The sequence below is a fragment of the Podarcis erhardii genome (assembly GCF_964252035.2).
Source record: "Podarcis erhardii genome assembly, chromosome: 1".
Lineage (NCBI taxonomy): Eukaryota > Metazoa > Chordata > Lepidosauria > Squamata > Lacertidae > Podarcis > Podarcis erhardii.
This window is the reverse complement of record NC_138497.1, coordinates 22,845,416-22,866,244: the sequence shown is the minus strand read 5'-3', so window position 1 is coordinate 22,866,244 and position 20,829 is coordinate 22,845,416. Positions and strand designations below refer to the sequence as shown.

General features: G+C 45.3%; 1 protein-coding gene across 1 annotated transcript in view; it reads right to left on the bottom strand.

Annotated features, from left to right (window-relative positions):
• Window positions 1-15,388: 15,388 nt before the first annotated feature.
• The window catches only part of LGMN (legumain), a 33,119-nt gene continuing 27,678 nt past the window's right edge, over window positions 15,389-20,829 (bottom strand). The window contains exons 11-14 of the mRNA XM_081863863.1: window positions 20,575-20,775; window positions 18,983-19,156; window positions 17,531-17,598; window positions 15,389-16,215 (exon numbers count right to left, since the gene is read on the bottom strand). Of these exons, the coding sequence (XP_081719989.1) occupies window positions 16,176-16,215; window positions 17,531-17,598; window positions 18,983-19,156; window positions 20,575-20,775 (483 nt within the window). The 3' untranslated portion in view covers window positions 15,389-16,175. The remainder of the gene's footprint in view (window positions 16,216-17,530; window positions 17,599-18,982; window positions 19,157-20,574; window positions 20,776-20,829) is intronic.

Below are 20,829 nucleotides of genomic sequence, written 5' to 3'. Positions count from 1 at the left end.
TGTCTGTTGAGACATGAGCTGTTAAAGAGCTTGAAATCAACCAGTTCTTTAGGAAGTTAGCTACTATGCTGGACTGATCTGATGATATCTTGAGGAGAAAGGGCCTTTTCTGTCACTTTATAAAAGGCACATCTTCCAACAATGTGTTCTTTTCTTTCGTATAGAAATATTTCATCTCCACCTTAGATATACAGAAGCAGTTTATCAAAACTGTTGCAGTAATGCCTGTTTATGTGTATTTATTTCCCTGTGTCACTGTATGTATTTTGAGCAATGTCTGGTTCATAATCAAAGACTTTGGAGGGCACAAGTGCTCGCTGCAGTAATTTTGCTTGGGTCCTCTTCAACAGAAAGTCAAATAAAGAAAGTCAAAGGTCACTGAGTGGCCTTTCAGCTATCACCCTACCTTTTGTACTCAGGGCCTGGAAATGAATCCTCTAACTGTGTTGCCTGTTTAATCTTCTAACGATGCTGTATTGCTGTGTGATTTTATAATATAAAGCCATGCTGTTTAAAAAAGTTGTCATTGCTAACGTTCCTCCAAGAAAAACTGCTCCTGTTCCAAAATGTTTGACCTTGGCATTAAAATCCCATACAAAAGGCTTCGGTTTTCCTTAAATGTCACTGCAATCCTTTTCTCCCTGGAAAAAAAAATGAGTCCCTGCAGAACTTAGGGCATCTTCTTTGACGATCACTCGTAGCTAAGTAAGATTGTCTGCCATGAACACAGTCTTAACGGTGTGTCCGTAGGTGACTGTGGAGGCCGATTCTGGATCCACACGTCCTTCCACAGGGGGGACATGGGTTTCTGGGTGGGAGTTGATCATGGTGAGGGTTTGCCAAATGTCCCTTCCCCTTAGCTTGTTTCTCCTTTTCGCGCAGAGTTTGTGCTTCTTCAAAGTCCATGACACCTTTGGTAAGTGGCCCATCTAGTTCAGCATCCTATTTCAATTATATGTCTTTGAGAAACAGGGCATCCTGCCTGTGAAACCCAGAGACTGCATATAGCCATGAAGACTAGCAGCCATTGACGGACTGAGGGTGGAATTCAGCATTGCACTACGGAGATTGTTCCACCTGGCAAGCAATCCTTGTGCTGTTGGAACAATCTCCGCTCTCCTCCATGTCTTGTTCTGTGAGTTCTCCTGACTCTCCAGAGCAGATCTGCAGAGGATGCCGGCAGGAGTCTCATTGCACAAGCTTCTGCTAGCACAAATATTCAGTTGAATCTGACTCTTCTACCCCATAAAACCCCTTTTCAAAGACTCGAGGTGCTGTCTGAAGAAGGACCACTTCCTTCTTGACCCTTCTGTCCTGTCTGCTCCATTTCGCTAGTATTGCACTAGCAGTGGCAAAGAGTACGATCACGTTAAGACTGTCACTGTTTTGTGGTAGGGAATACTAGTGAATTCAGGTTGTGCAATTAGTTGACCTGGTGCTTTTGTGCAACAAATCTGCTTCCACTGAACAAACAAATGTGCTTCAACTTTTTGTGGGAAATGCACAGGGATGTGGCTAATAGGAATTGCTTGATGCAACTGTTGGGATACTGCCAGGGAGACAAAGTCCATCATGGCTCCCAAGCCGTCTCCGGACGTCCATCGACCTCCCGTAGAAACGCAGTATCAGCAATTAGCGACACAAGCTCCAGAAAATAGCTTGTGACATTCCAGAGCAGATGCACGCTCTATCAGCAAATAATGCACAGCGAAAGATGCACGCAGGAGAGCATTATTTAGAAGTTTATTCAGCGTTGGTCAGAACAAAGAAAAAACATGACTGCCTGCTTCGGTCTGCTCAGGCACAGAGAGAAACGAAAGCATAGACACAACAGAAACATCCTGTGAACAGGAAATACGCAGACTCTGTGACTCACAAAGCCTGCTCTCTTTTAAGGTGGAACGGAAATATCCTAACAGTAACATCATATGACTTCAATGATTAAGTGGTATATAAACTGTCAGGAAAGAGGGCATCTAAGTATGTCTTCATTAATTCATACCCAATTCCAAATTTTCCAGTCCCATTTCCTGTTGGCTGTGATTCTCCATCCTAGGTTTTTTGTTTTAAGGGAGAAGTCCTTTTTCCATTTCCCCCATTCTTTTTTCAAACCAATCTCCAAAAGCTTAGAGGCTTTTTCTTCTGTGTTCATGTCAGCTTGTACACAAGGCCCTTTTTCTCTCATTCTCTCTCTCTCTGCCATCTCAGATGGTTTCTTAACGTCTCTGATTATAATTCTATTAATCTCTTCCAACATACCGTAATTCTATTCATCTCCCTCTCTCTGCCATCTCAGATGGCTTCTTAATGTCTCTGTTTATAATTCTATTCATCTCTTCCAGTGTGGTGTAGTGGTTAAGAGCGGTAGTCTCATAATCCTGGGGAACCGGGTTCGCGTCTCCGCTCCTCCACATGCAGCTGCTGGGTGACCTTGGGCTAGTCACACTTCTTTGAAGTCTCTCAGCCCCACTCACCTCACAGAGTGTTTGTTGTGGGGGAGGAAGGGAAAGGAGAATGTTAGCTGCTTTGAGACTCCTTAAAGGGAGTGAAAGGCGGGATATCAAATCCAAACTCTTCTTCTTCTTCTTCTTCCAACATCACAACCACATCAATTTGTCTGTTTCAGTCCTCCAGAAAGCTTATGTGGATATCCACTCCATTTCATCATCTGCTGTTTCCCATTTTGCCTGTATTTTCTCATGTTCAGGCCACATCATCTTCCACAGTTCCTATGCATTCTTGAATCTGATGTCTCTCTGATGCATTCTCATTTACCATTCTGTACATCTCAGCCCTTAATTCTGTCAGTTCATCCGGTAGTTGTCACATGATACCAACCATGGTCAGATAGTTGTTTATTTCCTTGACATCTGATGGAAGGGCGTTCCACAAGGCAGGCGGCACTACCAAGAAGACCCTCAGCCTGGTTCCCTGTAACCTCATTTGTCGCAGTGAGGGAACTGCCAGAAGGCCCTTGGTGCTGGACCTCAGTGTCCAGGCTGAATGACGGGGGTGGAGACGCTCCTTCAGGTATACTGGGCCAAGGCCGTTTATGGCTTCAAAGGTTAGCACCAATACTTTGAATTGTGCTCGGAAAGGTTAGCCTTCAGGGCACCATGTCAGCAAAACTTCCCTTCTTTTAATTACTTTTGAGATTGGAAGCAATTACTACTTGGGTGGTCTATCTGCAAATTAATTCTCACCCAGAATGCAAATTGACTACTGTCATAAGAAGAGGCATTAATCAGCAGGCTGAAAAACAAAGCAAAAAGTGTATTCTAATTATCGGATTAGAATACCGACACTCTGGTTTGTTAAAAGTCTAAAAATATGATACAGCAAGAAATAACCTCCCTGCAAACAAATCAGAATGAACGCTTGATATGTAACTAATGACAACTAACCTTGCCGCAGACTTGGTGCAAACAATTCAAGATGCTTCAACAATAAGCAGGTCATCTGGAAGTGATAAGAGAAAGGGTTAGATGAAAAGGGAAGGGTCTAAGGCTATCCCTGATACTAGCCATGGTGGTTATGAGTAGAAGGCAGCCTCTGAATACTAGTTGTTCTGGAGCCCTAGTGGAAAAAGTTCTGTTTCACTCTGATCCTTTTTTCCAGCTTCCATAGGCATCTGGTTGACCACTGTGAGAACAGGATGCTGGACTAGATGAGCCTTTGGCCTGATCCAGCAGTCAGGCTTTTCTTATGCTCTTAGGGCAGGAGATGGCATACCCAACACTAACAGAAAACTGAGTATCATAGTAAGTTACTATCAGTCCCACAAAAACACAAAAAACAAGAAAGCACCAATGGCAGGGAAAGAGAGAGAACGAGAAAGAGAAACCTGAAATGAAATTTATTCCAGGCTCAGTACATTTTGAAAGAAATCCTTCCTGGGGATTCATTTTTAGAAGCATGGGGACCCTGTACTAGTGACTTCTGTTCAGAAGTCATCCTGTGCCAAAATGTGTTGGGTGTATTCAACAAAACCTTAAGGTGCAATAAGTTCTGCTTTCCCAACAGTACAAACCCCCCTGCTAAAGCAGATTGGGGGGAGGTGAGGGGGCACATGGGGGGTGGGGGTTAGAGGTGGAAAGTTTTCTTGCACTAGTGGGACTCCTTGCACTGATTTCCACTAACAAAACGAGCTAGTTGAACACAGCCTTTAGTACAGTGGTACCTCAGGTTAAGAACTTAATTTGTTCTGGAGGTCCGTACTTAACATGAAACTGTTCTTAACCTGAAGCACCACTTTAGCTAATGGGGCCTCCTGCTGCTGCTGCTGCTGCACCGCCAGAGCACGATTTCTGTTCTCATCCTGAAGCAAAGTTCTTAACCTGAAGCACTATTTCTGGGTTAGCGGAGTCTGTAACCTGAAGCGTATGTAACCCGAGGTACCACTGTATCTTAATTATCAAAATATTTGTGTAATTGCAATTCCATAAAAGCAATAAAAGTAGTTAAGGATGATTATAATACACTAAAAACCACACACACACACACACACACACACACACACACACACAGCTGGCTCTTATGGAAACTGTTTTCCTTAATTGCCTGCAAGCAAATAAACGTTTTCAGCAAACTGTTTGAAAATTAACACAGAAGGCACCTATTGGAAGAGCAGCAGGCCAATAATATGAAAGTCCAGTTTCATGCTGATGCCAAATGGGCCTCACCAACTACGGGGACAAGCAGTGATGCTCCATGATGATCTCAGTGTGCAAGCTGATAGGGCTGCCATTATTTGTATTTCTAGCTCCCTCCACTGAGACCCTAGAAGTTCTGAGTATTGAGCAGATGCCTCTCTTCTGCAGAGTAGATTAACGGATGGATGGATGGCTTGAATGAACTGATTCCCTGGTCTTCAGGGTAAAAACAATGTCTAGTTTGGCTTACCCAAAACCCACTGTAAAAAACAATAGATCAGAAGATAAACACAGTAGTGGGTGAACAGCAATTGAATGAAAGCAGCAATCAAAACAATTCCAACATAGATTTAAAAAATATTAAATTAAAACCTGAGCATTCCATAAACAGGGAACACCAGGATGCTTGGTAGATAGAAATTTCTAGCATAGTAAGCTAAAACAATGCAGATCCTACTGACTTAAAAATCAGTGCATGTCAGGCTTTTGCAGACTAGATAACACACTGTACGCAAGCCAGAGAAGATTCTTGCACAATGTGCAACATGAGGGACAGTAGGGGGGGTGCTCAGACCATGATCCTTGATGTGTGGATAGTGGCCTTGTGAGTATTTCACCTCTGATCTCTTGGAGACTATGCTATCTCCTTATCATACTACCCCAGACAACCACACCTTTCTATCACAGTTTTTACAAAAGCAAGGGCAGCAGTTTTGTGCTAATGACCACTATGATCATGTGAAAGGAGGGATGACCTGAGTGACTCAGGAGATTCACATGACTTGTGAGTAAAATCTACTCTACATCTGAGAAATCTGCCCTCTGGGACCGTTGCACAATGGGGACAAACATCTGTTTCCTGGCAAAACTATTGTTTTTGCATGCAAATAAATAAATAACTGAGAAATGCATGTGAGAGAGACATAAGGTCATGTGTTCACTTACTCACTGGGTAAGCAGGACCTAAGAATGAGCAAATCTGTCAGTTTTGGTTTTTCTCAGTTTCTCATTTTCCCAGTCTAAAGTCCAGTTCTCTACCTTTCCAGGAAAATCTTTAAAAAACAAACAAACCTGAAGCAGACACATGCATACAAAGGAAGAAAGCAACCCTCCCTCTTCTGCCCTGCGCTCATGCAACCCTACTAAGGCTTTGGATCGGGTAATTTCATCGCCTTTGAGCCTCCCTCCCCCATCCATTAAGGATTGCTGCCCTACAAAATTACAAGTGGGTCCCACAACAAAACGTTGCAGTGTGTCCTCGGCGTGCAGGCATTACCTGAGCCCACGGCTGTTGTTGTCGGCATCTGCCTCAAGAGTCAATGGAGTGTGCCTCCCTTGGGTGAAGTCAAATCTGTGTGTTTGTAGCACTAAACTGGGGCGCAAGCCTGGGCAGTGTGTATGAAGGTCCTGGGATGCTCAGACAGCAAGACCCTCCCCCCCCCTCAGTCTCACTGATGTGCTCCAAAGGATATCAGAGCAGATGTTTGGCACTAGCTTGGCTGTAGGAGTTGCCAGAAGGAGACGAGGAGACGTACAATGTGTCTTAAGGACCCCACTCCAGATTTAAGTAGGGTTTACTCCTTAGCCTTTTCTTCCCCAAAAAATATCCTACAAGATGGCATAGGCTTAGGATCAGAATTTACCTCGTCGTAGATGGGCTATATTCCCAGGTTGACAAGCCTCACCTGCCAGTCACTTCCCTCTACAGCACAGACAGAATGCCTTCTTGACCATTGAACTCAATATTGGTCTCTTCCATCCACTCCTCCAGAGCCTGCCTTCACCTGCGGGGGAAGTTCTTAACTCACCAAGGGTTTGAGACCCACTGGCTACCCTCACTTGGCTAGCTGGCCAGTCAAAGCCATTTCCCAGGGTGTGGCCACTGTCACATGCTGACAGCTTCTAGGAGCCACTGGTGAGAGCTGAGGAGCACGATGTATACCCCACCAGAAGTACTAGGTAAAAGGTAAAGGCCTCCTGGATGGTTAAGTCCAGTCAAAGGTGACTATGGGGTGAGGTGCTCAGTTGTGGAGCCCATCTTGCTTCAGGCAGAGGGAGGTGGCGTTTGTCCACAGACAACTTTCCAGGTAATGTGGCCAGCATGACTAGACCACTTCTGACACAATGGACAGAAACCAGAGTGCACAGAAATGCTGTTTACCTTCCCACCACAGCGGTACCTATTTATCTACTTGCACTGGTGTGCTTTCGAACTGCTAGGTTGGCAGGACCTGGGACAGAGCAGCGGGAGCTCACTCCACCACAGGGATTTGAACCGCCGACCTTCTGATCAGCAAGCCCAAGAGGCCCAGTGGTTTATACCACAGCGCCACCTGCACCCCTACACCAGAAGTACTACCCCTCCCCTAATGCCCCATACAGCCCATGGCTGAGTGGGTTATATATATTAAAAGAAGAAAAATTTCCTCAAAGACAGGAAACCATACTGCAAACTGGGTCTTAATTCATGTGCATTTTGTAAAAAGATATTTTTTCAATCTGAGTGCAACCAGTCTGCATGCAAATCAAGAAACCTGACTTTCTGTTTTTTGTGGGGTCAGGCCGGGGGGAACTGCTGCTGCAATCCTTCTTCAGAAAATAAAATGTTTGCTTTCTCAAAAACAGGATCTGGCTGTCCACTCATTTTGTTTGGTATCTGCTTTCCCTTGTTTTTCTCATTCTCCTATACACGCTAATAGGTGATGCAATATCCTCGTGATGGCTGTGAAGCAGAAGATTATGGGACTGAGCCTAGATGACCCTTCCCTTCATGTTCCTAAGAAAAGATGCTGTACAGCAAGTGTGATAAAAGAGGAATGAGATTACACTGAAGGACACCCTAAATGTGCTCTCAACCACCCAAAAGGAGCTAAACTCCATGGTAGGAGTGGCAAACCTCTGACCCTCCAGATATCGTTTAACTGTACCTCCCATCAACACCAGCCAGCAAGGCCAATGACCAATACTTAGCTAGGTAAACATTCAGAGACTGGTAAGTTAAAGTGCACTGGACATGCCATCTTTATGTATACAAAAATTTGAAGGTAGCAGCACATTGAATTATTTCACTGGGATGGAATGGTGCTTCATCAATCACCTTGAGCAGCCAGCGGATTTGGCAGTGCTATTTGCACCATTTAGCATACCCTCCATCCCCTAAGCTAGCTTGGGTGCAGTGGAGAACGCTGTCTCATCGCCAGTGCTGAAGCCCCATTCAAGTGCTTCTCAGCTTCTGTAAGGGCAAACTGAGGAAGCCCAGCTTGTAGCCTGCCTTAGGGAGCAAAGTAAAAAAATTCCTTCCAGTAGCACCTTACAGACCAACTAAGTTTGTTATTGGTATGAGCTTTCGTGTGCTCATACCAATTGGTATGAAAGCTCATACCAATAACAAACTTAGTTGGTTGCAGGTGGCGCTGTGGGTTAAACCACAGAGCCTAGGACTTGCTAATCAGAAGGTCGGCGGTTCGAATCCCCACAACAGGGTGAGCTCCCGTTGCTCAGTCCCAGCTCCTGCCAACCTAGCAGCTCGAAAGCACGTCAAAGTGCAAGTAGATAAATAAGTACACTCCGGCGGGAAGGTAAATGGCGTTTCTGTGCGCTGCTTTGGTTCGCCAGAAGCGGCTTAGTCATGCTGCCCACATGACCCAGAAGCTGTACGCCGGCTCCCTCAGCCAATAAAGCGAGATGAGCGCCGCAACCCCAGAGTCAGTCACGACTGGACCTAATGGTCAGGGGTCCCTTTACCTTAAGGTGCTACTGGAAGGAATTTTTAAATTTTGTTTTAACCACGGCAGACCAACATGGCTACCTACCTATAATTAGGCAGCAAAGGGTCTTGGGCTGGCCCTGTAGAGTGTGCAAGCCAGGCCTTGTGGTGCCCACACAGCTCGGCCCTCCAACACTTCCCTGGCACTGCCCAGGGGCAGTTCTGCTATGAAACTAATGAAGCTTACGCTCCAGGGCCCCTGGAGGGGCTACAGAGAAGACTTTAGACCACATTGCTTAAACATTTTGGGTAGAGAAGACCCAATTCAAGCCACGCAACTCAAATGGATTAATTTTGCTTTGTAAGTATTCCAACAACCCCAAGATTTGAGAGTCAGTAGCACAGATATTGTAAAGGTGTCATGTTGTCTGTCCTGCTGTGGCTAATATATTTTACTCCCTTTCTAACAGACGTCAAGACCCTAGAGGAATAATAATGAATTCATGAAAGAAGTTATAGATTTGGGGTCCCCCCCTAGAAATTAATAAATGGTAGGATTTTGATCAATTGGGTATGGATGAAAGTAAAAAAAAACTAAGATCATGGCCACTGGGCCCATCATCTCCTGGCAAATAGAAGGGGAAGAAATGGAGGCAGTGAGAGATTTTACTTCCTTGGGCTCCATGATCACTGCAGATGGTGACAGCAGCCACGAAATTAAAAGACGCCTGCTTCTTGGGAGAAAAGCAATGACAAACCTAGACAGCATCTTAAAAAGCAGAGACATCACCTTGCCAACAAAGGTCCGTATAGTTAAAGCTATGGTTTTCCCAGTAGTGATGTATGGAAGTGAGAGCTGGACCATAAAGAAGGCTGATCACCGAAGAATTGATGCTTTTGAATTATGGTGCTGGAGGAGACTCTTGAGAGTCCCATGGACTGCAAGAAGATCAAACCTATCCATTCTGAAGGAAATCAGCGTTGAGTGCTCACTGGAAGGACAGATCCTGAAGCTGAGGCTCTAATACTTTGGCCACCTCATGAGAAGAGAAGACTCTCTGGAAAAGACGCTGATGTTGTAATTTCGTTGTCCCCAAGGGGGGACAATGACAATAAAGATATATTATTATTATTATTATTATTATTATTATTATTATTATTATGTTGGGAAAGATGGAGGGCACAAGGAGAAGGGGACGACAGAGGACGAGATGGTTGGACAGTGTTCTCGAAGCTACCAGCATGAGTTTGACCAAACTGCTGGAGGCAGTGGAAGACAGAAGTGCCTGGTGTGCTCTGGCCCATGGGGTCACGAAGAGTTGGACACGACTAAATGACTAAACAACAACAAGCTGCAGAACTGTCCCAGACAAGGAATCCCTGGTGGCTGGTCTAGCAAATCTGTTGACATGAGAAAGGAGTTGATGGGCTATCTGAGAGGAATCCTTTGGTCGGGGCGGGGAGACAGACGTTGTCAAAGTGATGGGGTGTGTGACTGAGGTGACAGAAAAAGAGAGTTTTTGAGCAAGGGTTGCTGGGAAGAGGAAGGGAGAAGAAAAACTAGGATCCATCTTGGGCAGGCTGGCTGGGAGAGATGCCGTGCACTCTGGGGCTGCATTGCTGTGGGGGACAGGCCCTTCTAGAAATGACCATAAAATCTGAACTCCCTCCCTCCATACAGACTGAAGGTGTAAATGGTGAATAAACCATATATCTTCAAGTTCTTAACCTGAAGCACCACTTTAGCTAATGGGGCCTCCTCCTGCCGCTGCGCCGCCGGAGCATTATTTCTGTTCTCATCCTGAAGCAAAGTTCTTAACCCAAGGTAATATTTCTGGGTTAGCGGAGTCTGTAACCTGAAGCGTATGTAACCTGAAGCGTATGTAACCCGAGGTACCACTGTACATGCAGCCTTGGTGGTGATTTCAATAGTGTGGGTTTTCACATAAGTAGCATTTAATCAGCATCCTGGGGCCTAACAGTGAGCATTGTGTGGTTAAAAAAACAACAACAACAGCTGTAAAACATGCATTTCACAGAACATTCGATGTTTGTGTTGGAACAAAATCATACCAGAACATGATATGGTTGAAGTGTGGACAATGGAAGACTTGCAGAAGCATTCTGTGGTTAGCAGCAACAAATAAAAATGTTATCCAAGTGGGGTGAAAAGCAAACTGGTTTAAGGGACCTTACAATTTTGGCAGAGTTCAAACTCAAATTCAGTAAATTAATTGTGCTAGCTGAAGGCCATGACAAACCCATACAGACACAGACATTCTAAAATATAAAATGGTTTAATTTTAAAATTCTATGCATAGTAATTTGGGAGCAGGGTCAAACACAGTGGGATTTACTTCTAGGTAGACATAGGATTAGGGACGCGGGTGGTGCTGTGGGTTAAACCACAGACCCTAGGACTTGCCAATCAGAAGGTTGGCGGTTAGAATCCCCATGACAGGGTGAGCTCCTGTTGCTCATAGATAAATAGGTACCGCTCCGGCACGAAGGTAAACGGCGTTTCCGTGCGCTGCTCTGGTTTGCCAGAAGTGGCTTAGTCCTGCTGGCCACATGACCTGGAAGCTGTACGCCGGCTCCCTCGACCAATAAAGCGAGATGAGCACCGCAACCCCAGAGTCGGTCACGACTGGACCTAATAGTCAGGGGTCCCTTTACCTTTACTTTTACCTAGACATAGGATTAGGTTGGATGTAATATAAATTCCTCAAACTTTCAATCCTCAGGGGTTGGGTATTACTTGACACCTGCTACTTACTGAGCATGCACTGTTCTTTGTTTATGGAGAAGTTATAAGATATTGCATCAATCCCTTTACTGATTACAAAATAAAAATGACTTCTCAGTGAAGCGGATTAGTTGTGCAAGAGCGCCAAACCCACTTTCACTGTGCAACATTGAACTTGCCAGTCAAGACTCCTGCATTGCAGAGGGTTGGACTAGGTGACCCCCCCCCAAGTCCCCTCCAACTCTACAGTTCTATGATTCTTTGAAATCCCACCCACAAAATAGAAACGGTCTGAAGGCACCCCTACATCTTGTCTTGGAAACATTCCTATAAAGAATAGATCTGTGCTGTTGGTTTAATCAGCAGATCTCTCTCTCTCTCTCTCTCTCTCTCTCTCTCTCTCTCTCTCTCTCAAAAAAAAAAAAAAAAAAAAAAGGTCTACTACTCTGTGCCAGGATTACAACTGGCAGCAGCTGCAAGACTCCAAGAGACTTGTTGCCCAAGAAGAAATGTCCTAGTCACTCCGGAGAATGCAGTATATTTCTACTCAGTATATTTCTACTCAGACACCCATACACCAATATCTCAATAGTAAACATGTCACTACTGCAATTTTTTAAGGCCTGGCATTAGGAACATAGAAACCTGCCTCAGGTCTTAGCAGACAATGTATTGCAGGCACTGGCAGGCAGCAGCTCTCCAGACAGGAGCTTATGCCCGGTCAACCTGGGACCTTCTGGCTGCAAGGCAAGGTGCTCTACCACTGGGGACTTCCGGGTTAGCGCCTCCGGCAATGGCGGAATTCCTCTGATAGGGAGGAACTTGCTCCGTGGAATTCAGGGTCTGGCCACCACGGCGAAGGCGGAGACCCATTAAAAATCGCAGGCAGGCAGAAGCCTGTGAACGTGGGATTCGGCTGGCACCTTTTGCGCCTCCCCTACTCGCGGGGCGACCCAGTTTCGGGGATCCGGAGCGATGTGGGGTGAGCGGCACGGTGCTTCGAATTGACTGCTTCTTTCACGGAGTGATGCCGCATTGCTGTTGCCGGAGAGCGCTGACTTTTTCCTGTGGACAATTTGATTCTAAACAACTACCCGTGAGTAGAACGGAAAATTGGATTTTTAAACGTCTTAATTTGGCACCAAAACGGGGAGGTTTCAAACAGGAAGTCCGCCTTCCCCTTTTGTAAATAGATTGAAGCAAAGAATTTGCAAGCTAAAGTCTTGGAAAGTCCTATGTAAAGGATTAAACTTCCATCGGCTAAAATCATTAAACCCCCCTTGGAGGCAGGAGAAGAGGGGGAAAATTTTGGATTGCGTAAGCCTGCAGGAGAGAGTGAAGAAAGTTGGATCACCACCGCTCTGAACCTGGAAACGGACTGCTAGTAAGATTGACGTTTTTGGGAAAGTTCATTGACTGTGACAGTTAGTTAAATAAGAGAAATACATTGTTTCCATTGTCTCCTTCTGCATTTAAAAAGGAGTAAAAGTAGCTGAAAATTCAAACTAATTTTATTGCTTGAACTGTGCTTAAAAGGATTGATACAAACAGAAATTGTTTCCCTCTAGAGGGAGCCTTTGAAATTGTTACAAGAGTTGGGCTGGTGGAATCTCCAGCTGCAAGAGAAAACCGTGAGATTGACCTTGGATTGCTTGAGAATGTTGACAGAAGAAGCCTTAGTGATTGCACTATGCAAGATAAGTGAGTCATTGGAACAGCTCCACAAGAAGACGGATGTGATGAATATTAAAATTGATATTTTGGGACAAAAAGTGACTAATTTGGGACAAAAAGTGAACATCTACACAGAAACTATTCAGGAACCGATACAGGAATCTACTCTGACATGCCAAATGGTGGAGAAAGCGAGGGAGAAAGTTGTGGTTGTTGAACCTAAAGTAATACAAGTGGAGAGCCTTACAGAGGCAATTTGATGACTACAAGTTGTTGCCCTCTATGATTGAATTCAGAGAAAGTCAGATTGGAACCCTGCTTGGACTGGAGAAGGAAAGTTGGATAGATCATCTCATGCAGGGATTTACTGACCTTTGGGATCTGGACCTGGGTCAGAAGGAAATTGGAGTTGTGGGGACCTTCAGATTTGGAGGGATTTTGAAACATGTCCTGAAATATCTGTTGGATTTTAGTTTTAACCACGGAGATGTGGATGACATGTCGAGAAGGAATAAAAACATTGCTAGGTTGGAGCTTCCCTGAGACCTACTCTTCAGCATCAAAGAAAGGAAATTAAGAACAAGATCAGCAGAAGACAAAGTAAAGTGTATGTATAAATACGAAGAAGACTTGCAGAAGGGACCTGGAAAAGAGTTAAGAGCCTCGGACAGAAGATCACCAGGTTGATGGACTATATGGAATTGACAGAAATGACTGGCAGAATCCGAAACCAGGGAGAAGAGATGGTGGAAGAAGATTGGAAAAAGTTTAAAGTTTATTTATAGAAATACGGTAAAATTAATGAGTGCTAGAAAAATGTTGGAATGAAATTATATGGCTTTAGTAGAAGTGTTATAAGAAGTTAAGCATAAATAAGTATTATAGTATTAATGGAAAAAAAGGTTAAAATAAGTTAAGTTTATATGACAGAAAATAGTGAAAGATGGAAAGGAATTGCTGAAACAATTATTAGAAGTGGAATACAAAAAGGGAGGTGAGAGGAAGTCAATGAAACAAGGGAATGAAAGATAAGGCATTGAAATGGTATGATGTATGTTTTTAAATTGTTTTTGTTTTGTTTAGTTTAATGCGTTAATGTTGTGTGGTGTATTGTTTATATATTGTATTGTATTGTTTTTTCTTGTTTTTTCTCCTTTTCTTTTTCTTCTTGTTTGTAAGGTTTAAAAGCAATAAATATTATTTTTTTTAAAAAAGGTGCTCTACCACTGAACTACAACTCCTGCCACAATACAATTAATCTGCAACTGGCTGGAGTTCAGCATTTGGGCCGTCCGTGTACAAGAGCGTAAAACACAGCTAAGTCATTCTTTTTCTCAAATCAAATCAAAAGCTGGCTTGGGGCAGAGGAATGGATCAAAACGAAGTATTTCCTAGGAGAAGACAGGATGGATATGGACTGTGAATAATATTGGACATACACCACTTTCTGAATCAGTGGTGAAAGCGCTCAGGATGCAGAGTACATGGGAGCGTGCGCAACAGTCTAGGTCTCAGTGAATAATGAATGGATCAGTATTCAATGTTTTCAGAAGGCAACGGCAACATTTTACCTGCAGCTTCCTAGCATAGAACATTGGGGCTACAAGCAGCTCCGTAAGCACTTGCAAAAGGTCACATTGAGAGTTGGTGTTTTTGAAATACACAAAGGAACGGTGAGCTAGGAAAAGGCAGCAAGGCGGGGGAATAGCTACTTTCAGTGGTTGCTAACTCCCAGTTTGGGGACTCGATGGAGCCTTTTCGCCACCCCTCCCCCCAAGACCCCACTGATTTTGGCAGCGGCAACAGGGTGAAATTAAGTTGGTGCCATGCTGAGGAGAGCAGAGCAAAGCACCCTGGTAAAAAATGCAAGATGTTCTCTTCTTGATCATCCGATTGATTATGGGATGGGGGAAAACACCTCCTCAGCTCACCCGCACCAACCAGCTGAAGAAGGGGCTGTGTGCAAGTGTGGGGATAAAGCCACCCAACTTTTGGCCACAGCCACCACTGTCTTGCAACCCTGCTGTCCAGGGGTGAATGCAGACCATTGGACTAAGCAAAGGGACATCTACTCTATGTGGGCTTTTACAATGGGATCCAATGTGGTTATTTGAAAGAGCTTTCCCTGTGCCTCTTTCTCTCTTACATCACCAATGTTCCAGGTGCTTGGCAAAAAAAGGAGAAAATAAATCCTACTTTCGCTGCATTATAGTACTATAGAGAGCCAGTGTGGTGTAGTGGTTAAGAGCGGTAGTCTCGTAATCTGGTGAACCAGGTTCGCTTCCCCGCTCCTCCACATGCAGCTGCTGGGTGACCTTGGGCCAGTCACACTTCTTTGAAGTCTCTCAGCCCCACTCACCTTACAGAGTGTTTGTTGTGGGGGAGGAAGGGGAAGGAGAATGTTAGCCGCTCTGAGACTCCTTAAAGGGAGTGAAAGGCGGGATATCAAATCCAAACTCCTCCTCCTCTTCTTACTAGAGTGCCTCAGCAAATGGCAATAATGTAGTTCCACTGGGGAAGCATCAAAGAGGCTAAAGTGAAACCACAAACACACCTGGGGGCAAGTTGCTGCTTAACAAACCATCCAATTAAAAGACTGGGGACAAACCCGAGTTTAGAGTGAGGCATAAGCAGCTCAACATGTTTTATTATCCTTCACAGGTCAACTCTGCACAATCTCCCACCAAGTTGTGTAAACATACAATTACATAAGAATCAGAAAACAGAACAGACATTCGTCTCCTTCAGTGTGGGGGGGCTTTTGCGACCATGGTTTTATCTTCAAACAAAACCCAAGCGCTTTAAATCAAATTATGCAATTAACTCACACACACACACCCCCGCCACAACCCCAATTTACAGCTGGCCTTTTATTCTTCTTGAGATGTGCAATCTAGAAGCTTGCAGTCAACCCTTGGGTCCTTAAAGCATTAATTTCCAATTATAAAAACAAACAGAAATGCCATATCCACTACAGGCCATTTTTCTGTGTGGAATTCCTTAGTTAATTCTCAAAAAAGGAGGCCACCAAAACCTGAGCAAACGATTAAAAAAAAGAAAACCAGTACAATTCAAAGCAATCCCTTTGTTGTAATTGCCAAAACAGTCTCAGAGTGGAATTCAATAATGCGATTCTGAAGGCGCTGATGAAAGTTGTCCGTTCCAGAAGACTTCAGGAGCAGCTTCTGGAGTGAGACACACCCTTGGAAGGGATCCTGACTCACCCTCCCCAAAGGCTTTAAAGTGCAGAACCTGGTGGCTATCCCTCCATGGCTTTTTTCTTTTTATTGACAGAGGACGCACTTGACTGCCTTTGCTTTATGTTAGTTCCTGGGTTTGACGACTACCACATTATTAACTGCTCGTTGCTGAATTTCTCGACTGAATTGCTTTTCGGTTAAAATTCATTGCAGGCTTGATCCATGGCTGATAGTATTCTGCAAGAGAAACGACAAGGGTAAAAACAAGGGTTTTCTCACGCGCTGATTTGTTTTGCGTACTAGGGAAGGGTTTTGCAGACTTGGGTCTCCAGCTGTTGTTGGACTGCAACTCCCATGATCCCCAGCTAGGAGGACCAGGGATGATGGGAACTGCAGTCCAAAATGCTGGAGACCCAAGTTTGGGAACACTGTACTGTGGGCTGCATCCCCTGCTTGCATTGCCCGCCAGCCAGCCCTGCCTACCTGCCACAGCTCCTTACACTTCACAGTGGCAGCTGGTGAGAGGAGGTTGTGCTGCTTTCCCCAGCTTTTCAGATCACTTGCAGAGAGGGAAAGGAGTGAAGGGCAGGGTGTGGGACGGACCTCCCTGCACCTCCCACTTCCATCTTCAATAAGCAGCAGCAACCTGATTTCACCCTTTTGCCACCCACCTGCTTGAGTCGCTTGCTCTGCCTGTCTGCTCACTCACTTCTTTTGGCTGCCACCAGGGGGTGGGAGGACAAAGAGCAGAAAGACTCCCCTGCCCTCGTCCCACTGCCAAGAGAGCTGCAATTTAGAAGCACGGGCTCTCTTCTCTTGGTGGCAGCAGCAATGTGAACATTTCTCCCTTTCATTCCTCTTCCTCCTTGCCCTTTGATGGCGGGCTGCTTGCTTCACTGGCCCGCTTATAATAATAATATTATAATTTATTACTTCTATCCCGCCCATCTGGCTTGGTTTTCCCAGCCACTTTGGGCGGCTTGGACATTTCTTGCCTTTGTTCTGCTCCCCCACCCCTGGGTGCCAGCGGTGGAAGCAGCAGCAATGGCCCCTTCCTCTTCCCTTTTGCTTGGGCAGCAGGATAGCTCAGTTGGTTGGAACATGGTGCTGATAATGCCAAGGTTGCAGGTTTGATCCCTGCCTGGGACAGCTGCATATTCCTGCATTGCAGGGGGTTGGGCGAGACGATCCTCTTCCAACGCTACAATTCTATGATTCTCTCACCTTGCTTAAACTTGGCTGCAGATGCACACTCCATCACTAGCACAACAAGGGGCAGGCGCAAATATAGTACAGTAAGATTAATCAAAGATACACACATCTATCTATGGTTTACTGGCACGTAAATGCTAAAAGCACATTTCATATAATAATTCTCTCTCCCTGTGTTGATAGATATTCTATCTATCATCTATCTATCTATCTATCTATCTATCTATCTATCTTCAAATTACTTATAGAAGGTAGTAAGAACTAGCCCAAATATACAATTGACGTTCTCCTTCTAGAAAATGCACATCACACCTCTAGATCATTGGTACACAGATTTTACCTGTCAATGGGATATCCTGTTTCACAGACGTTGACCAAAGCATACAGTTGTCTCAGAGCATATTCATACTGAAAAACAGAAACAAGCAGGAAAATTACACCTTTTCCCCACTCAACGCATAATCCTAAGGCAGGCAGCCGTTCATCTGAGGGCTGTAGTCCCTTTTCAGTGGGGAGAGGGGATTAATGGCTAGGGGTGAAGCTGAAGTCTGTGGGGGTGAAACCAGAGCAAGAGATGGCATGGGGCATGACTTCTCTCCCCCTCCCCTTCATTCCCACCCAGTTTGCTGTCAGGGGAGGTCAGACCACTCCTGCCAGAGGCACGAACTGATCACTCACAGAAGTAAAGCAAATGATCAGATAAAATATCCCTCTCAAGACAACCAAGGTATCTTGGTGCAAACTCCTCCCAGAGAGATGCAGCAGTTAGCCCAGTCTACTCATCACCTTGCACTTAGTGTCACTATACTTTAGCAAAATGGAAAATATGCACACCTTGAGCCAACCAAAATATGGTACAGGCGACTCCCCACTTACTTACACAGTGGTTGCGTTCCTCCGCCCCCCCTCCATAAGTGGGGAGCCCTTATGGCCATGAAGAGACCCTCCCCAGAGCCCAAAGAGGGCGTCCTCTTTTCAGGCTTTGGGGAAGATCTCCTCACGAGCCAGGAGGGCCCTCCAGGCTGCTCCCCACTTCTGGGTTCCCAAGGCCACGCATCTGTGCACAAGTGGGGAGTTGCCTGTACAAACATTTTTTTAAACTGCGGCTTCTCTTTCCAGTGCAGACAGAGGTGGTGACCAGGGATAGATTAGGCCAAGAGTGTCAGTTTGCATTTCTTAGTACAGAAAGTATTGATCTGATGTGTAGATATCTTTCCTATTCTAATTAACTCAAGAGGGTTCCAAAAGCTTCTGTGTGAAACAAGCAGAAGGTTCATGATGTTTGGGTTATACCTTCAGAGAAGCTGAGTACAGCTGGCTTAAACTGGTTCCCTCATCTCTTTCTGTCAAGATCATGCTGACTATAAAAGTACGGCCAGAAAGAGCCTGAGTTTCTCTCTCTCTCTATCCCCCCCCCTTCTGGTTTTGTGTTCTGTATATAGTGTTAAGGTTTAGTCTTATTGTAAGTTTCAGTTAAGTCTGCTGCAACTGGATTTCTTATGGACAGTGCCAATCTTGAATATATTGGATTTGTGACCATTATGCTCATTTGCCTTCAGTAGCAGTAAAGCTCTGCTGGATGAAATATCCTCTGAACTATTTGGGGGGGGGGATCGGATCCTGCAACGTGTTTGTTTTTTACTCTGCTAACTATACATTGGAATCTACTCTGGATCAATATTGAGTAGAATTCCGTGACAGGGTGTTCTGCGTATTTTGGGAAGGACCGATACATGCGCCTTCCTCGAGGTTGCAGTGCCTGAGCCTTGGCTCCAAGTCTGAAGAGACTTACCACAGGGGAGGCATGCCAGTTGAAGCAATGGCTCTTGAAGTGACGCACTGAGGCCTCGTAACAGTCGTAATTCGTGAGGCTCATCCTCTCCGATAGGAGCTGCTCTGTGTGCTCACTGGAAAGCGTTATGAAGGATATAATCTTGCGCATGGCATTCTGGATTTGCTCTTTAGCCTGTGGAGGAAGAGACAAGAGTAACGCTTTTGTTATCTAGAACACAGCTCCTTAGTGCCCTCTAGGCAACTGTGGCTCTAACAGAAGCCTCCTGTTCTTACACAGCTTTTTGGGGGGAGGGGAAGGGAAGGGTCAAACCAAAGAAGTCTGCTAGCCACAACCACCATGTCCATTTGCCTTTTGAACATCTCATTTCTGGTCACATAACTCAGAGCTGGAAGTTATCACAGAAGTCTTGGCTGAGACATTCTTAATACAAGAACCGAAAGCATCCTAGGCTGAGTTTTGCATGTTGCTGTGCTCAGGTGACCTCTGGGGGAGTAACAGCACATCCCCACCACTCATGTGGCGGGAAACACGTCTCTTCCTTCTGTTCATGCTGGAATAGATGGTTCCTGCAGTCTGCTGTGAAAGCGCCTTTTCTGAGGATTGTGCACGCAAAACATACTGAAAAAGGAAGCTTGGGAAGTTCCAGTTTGAAAACAGAAAACCACCAAGCTAGTTGGCAGCCTGTTGAGGTGCTTCTCAGACCATGAGACAGTATCAGGGACAACATAGACAACAAGTATTTTGTACTGCAACATGCTGACCAACTCTCAAAAACTGCTGCCAGTAGGCAACGCTGAATTTGTCCTCGCACAAAAGTTCACCACCAAAATTTGCAGAAGAGGTATTTTAAGGAAGCAGCATTTTTTTCCAACCCTTGCACGTGCAAAGCAGGAGCACTCAAGCAGATCAGCGCTGAGTGTAGTGCTCAGGGGCATATCCTGCCTGTTTGTGTAGGACCAAAGGTAAAGTATTTCAGAAGCTCTGCAAATGCCATCTTGGTAGTCAAGATAACTCCACAATTAACTGGCAGTAGTTGTAACAACCAGCTAGTATAAGTTTATATTTTTTACATAGGCCGATTAGCTTGCTTTGATGTTATCTGCGTGCTTGGGGTGCTGGTCTCTGAGCCCAGCAAAGGAAAATATCTGGAAGATTTGGGTATTTGCCACCTACGCCCTTATCTGGTCAGGTGGAGTGATGGGAAGCCCTGGCCCAAGTGACGTATGCTGCTTTGTGTATAAAGAACATATGAATGTTTGCTTGGGCATGGAGAAGCCATCTCCTTGTTGCGGTGTCCGTCCCATGTCTGCAAAGGCCGCGAGACCTGACAGGCTGATTTGCTGCAAGTCTACACCTTTCTTTCATAAAGCACTAGAACAGGTCACTCGAATGCTTTCGACATCCTTTTTTTTTTTGTATCCCTGCACCAACCACTGCACAGAGCCCTCCCTCCTTTGGGTTGGTGATTCAGAACATTATTCTATCAAATGAAGTACGACACGAATGAGCAGCATTTGCACGGGTGCAGTGAGCTCCTACTTCCGACCCTGCCACACTGTCGTTAATATTGCACCCCTCTCGGCTCTTACCTCCAGGTGTCTCTTCATCTCTCCTAGAATCGCCTTGGCCTCAGCCGCATCATTTGTAGCCATCAGTTTGCGTTTCATGATCGCAAGGGGGACGTCAGGGCTGGGGATGAGGTCGTAGTGACTCACGGGGGGCAACGAAATGGGGGCGCTGGAGGCGCTTCTTGTGCCCTGGAACTGCGCCACTTTCATGTGAGCGATGGACTGCAAGGGGGGGGGGAGAAGTAAAAGACACCCTCCACTTTAATGGGACGGACG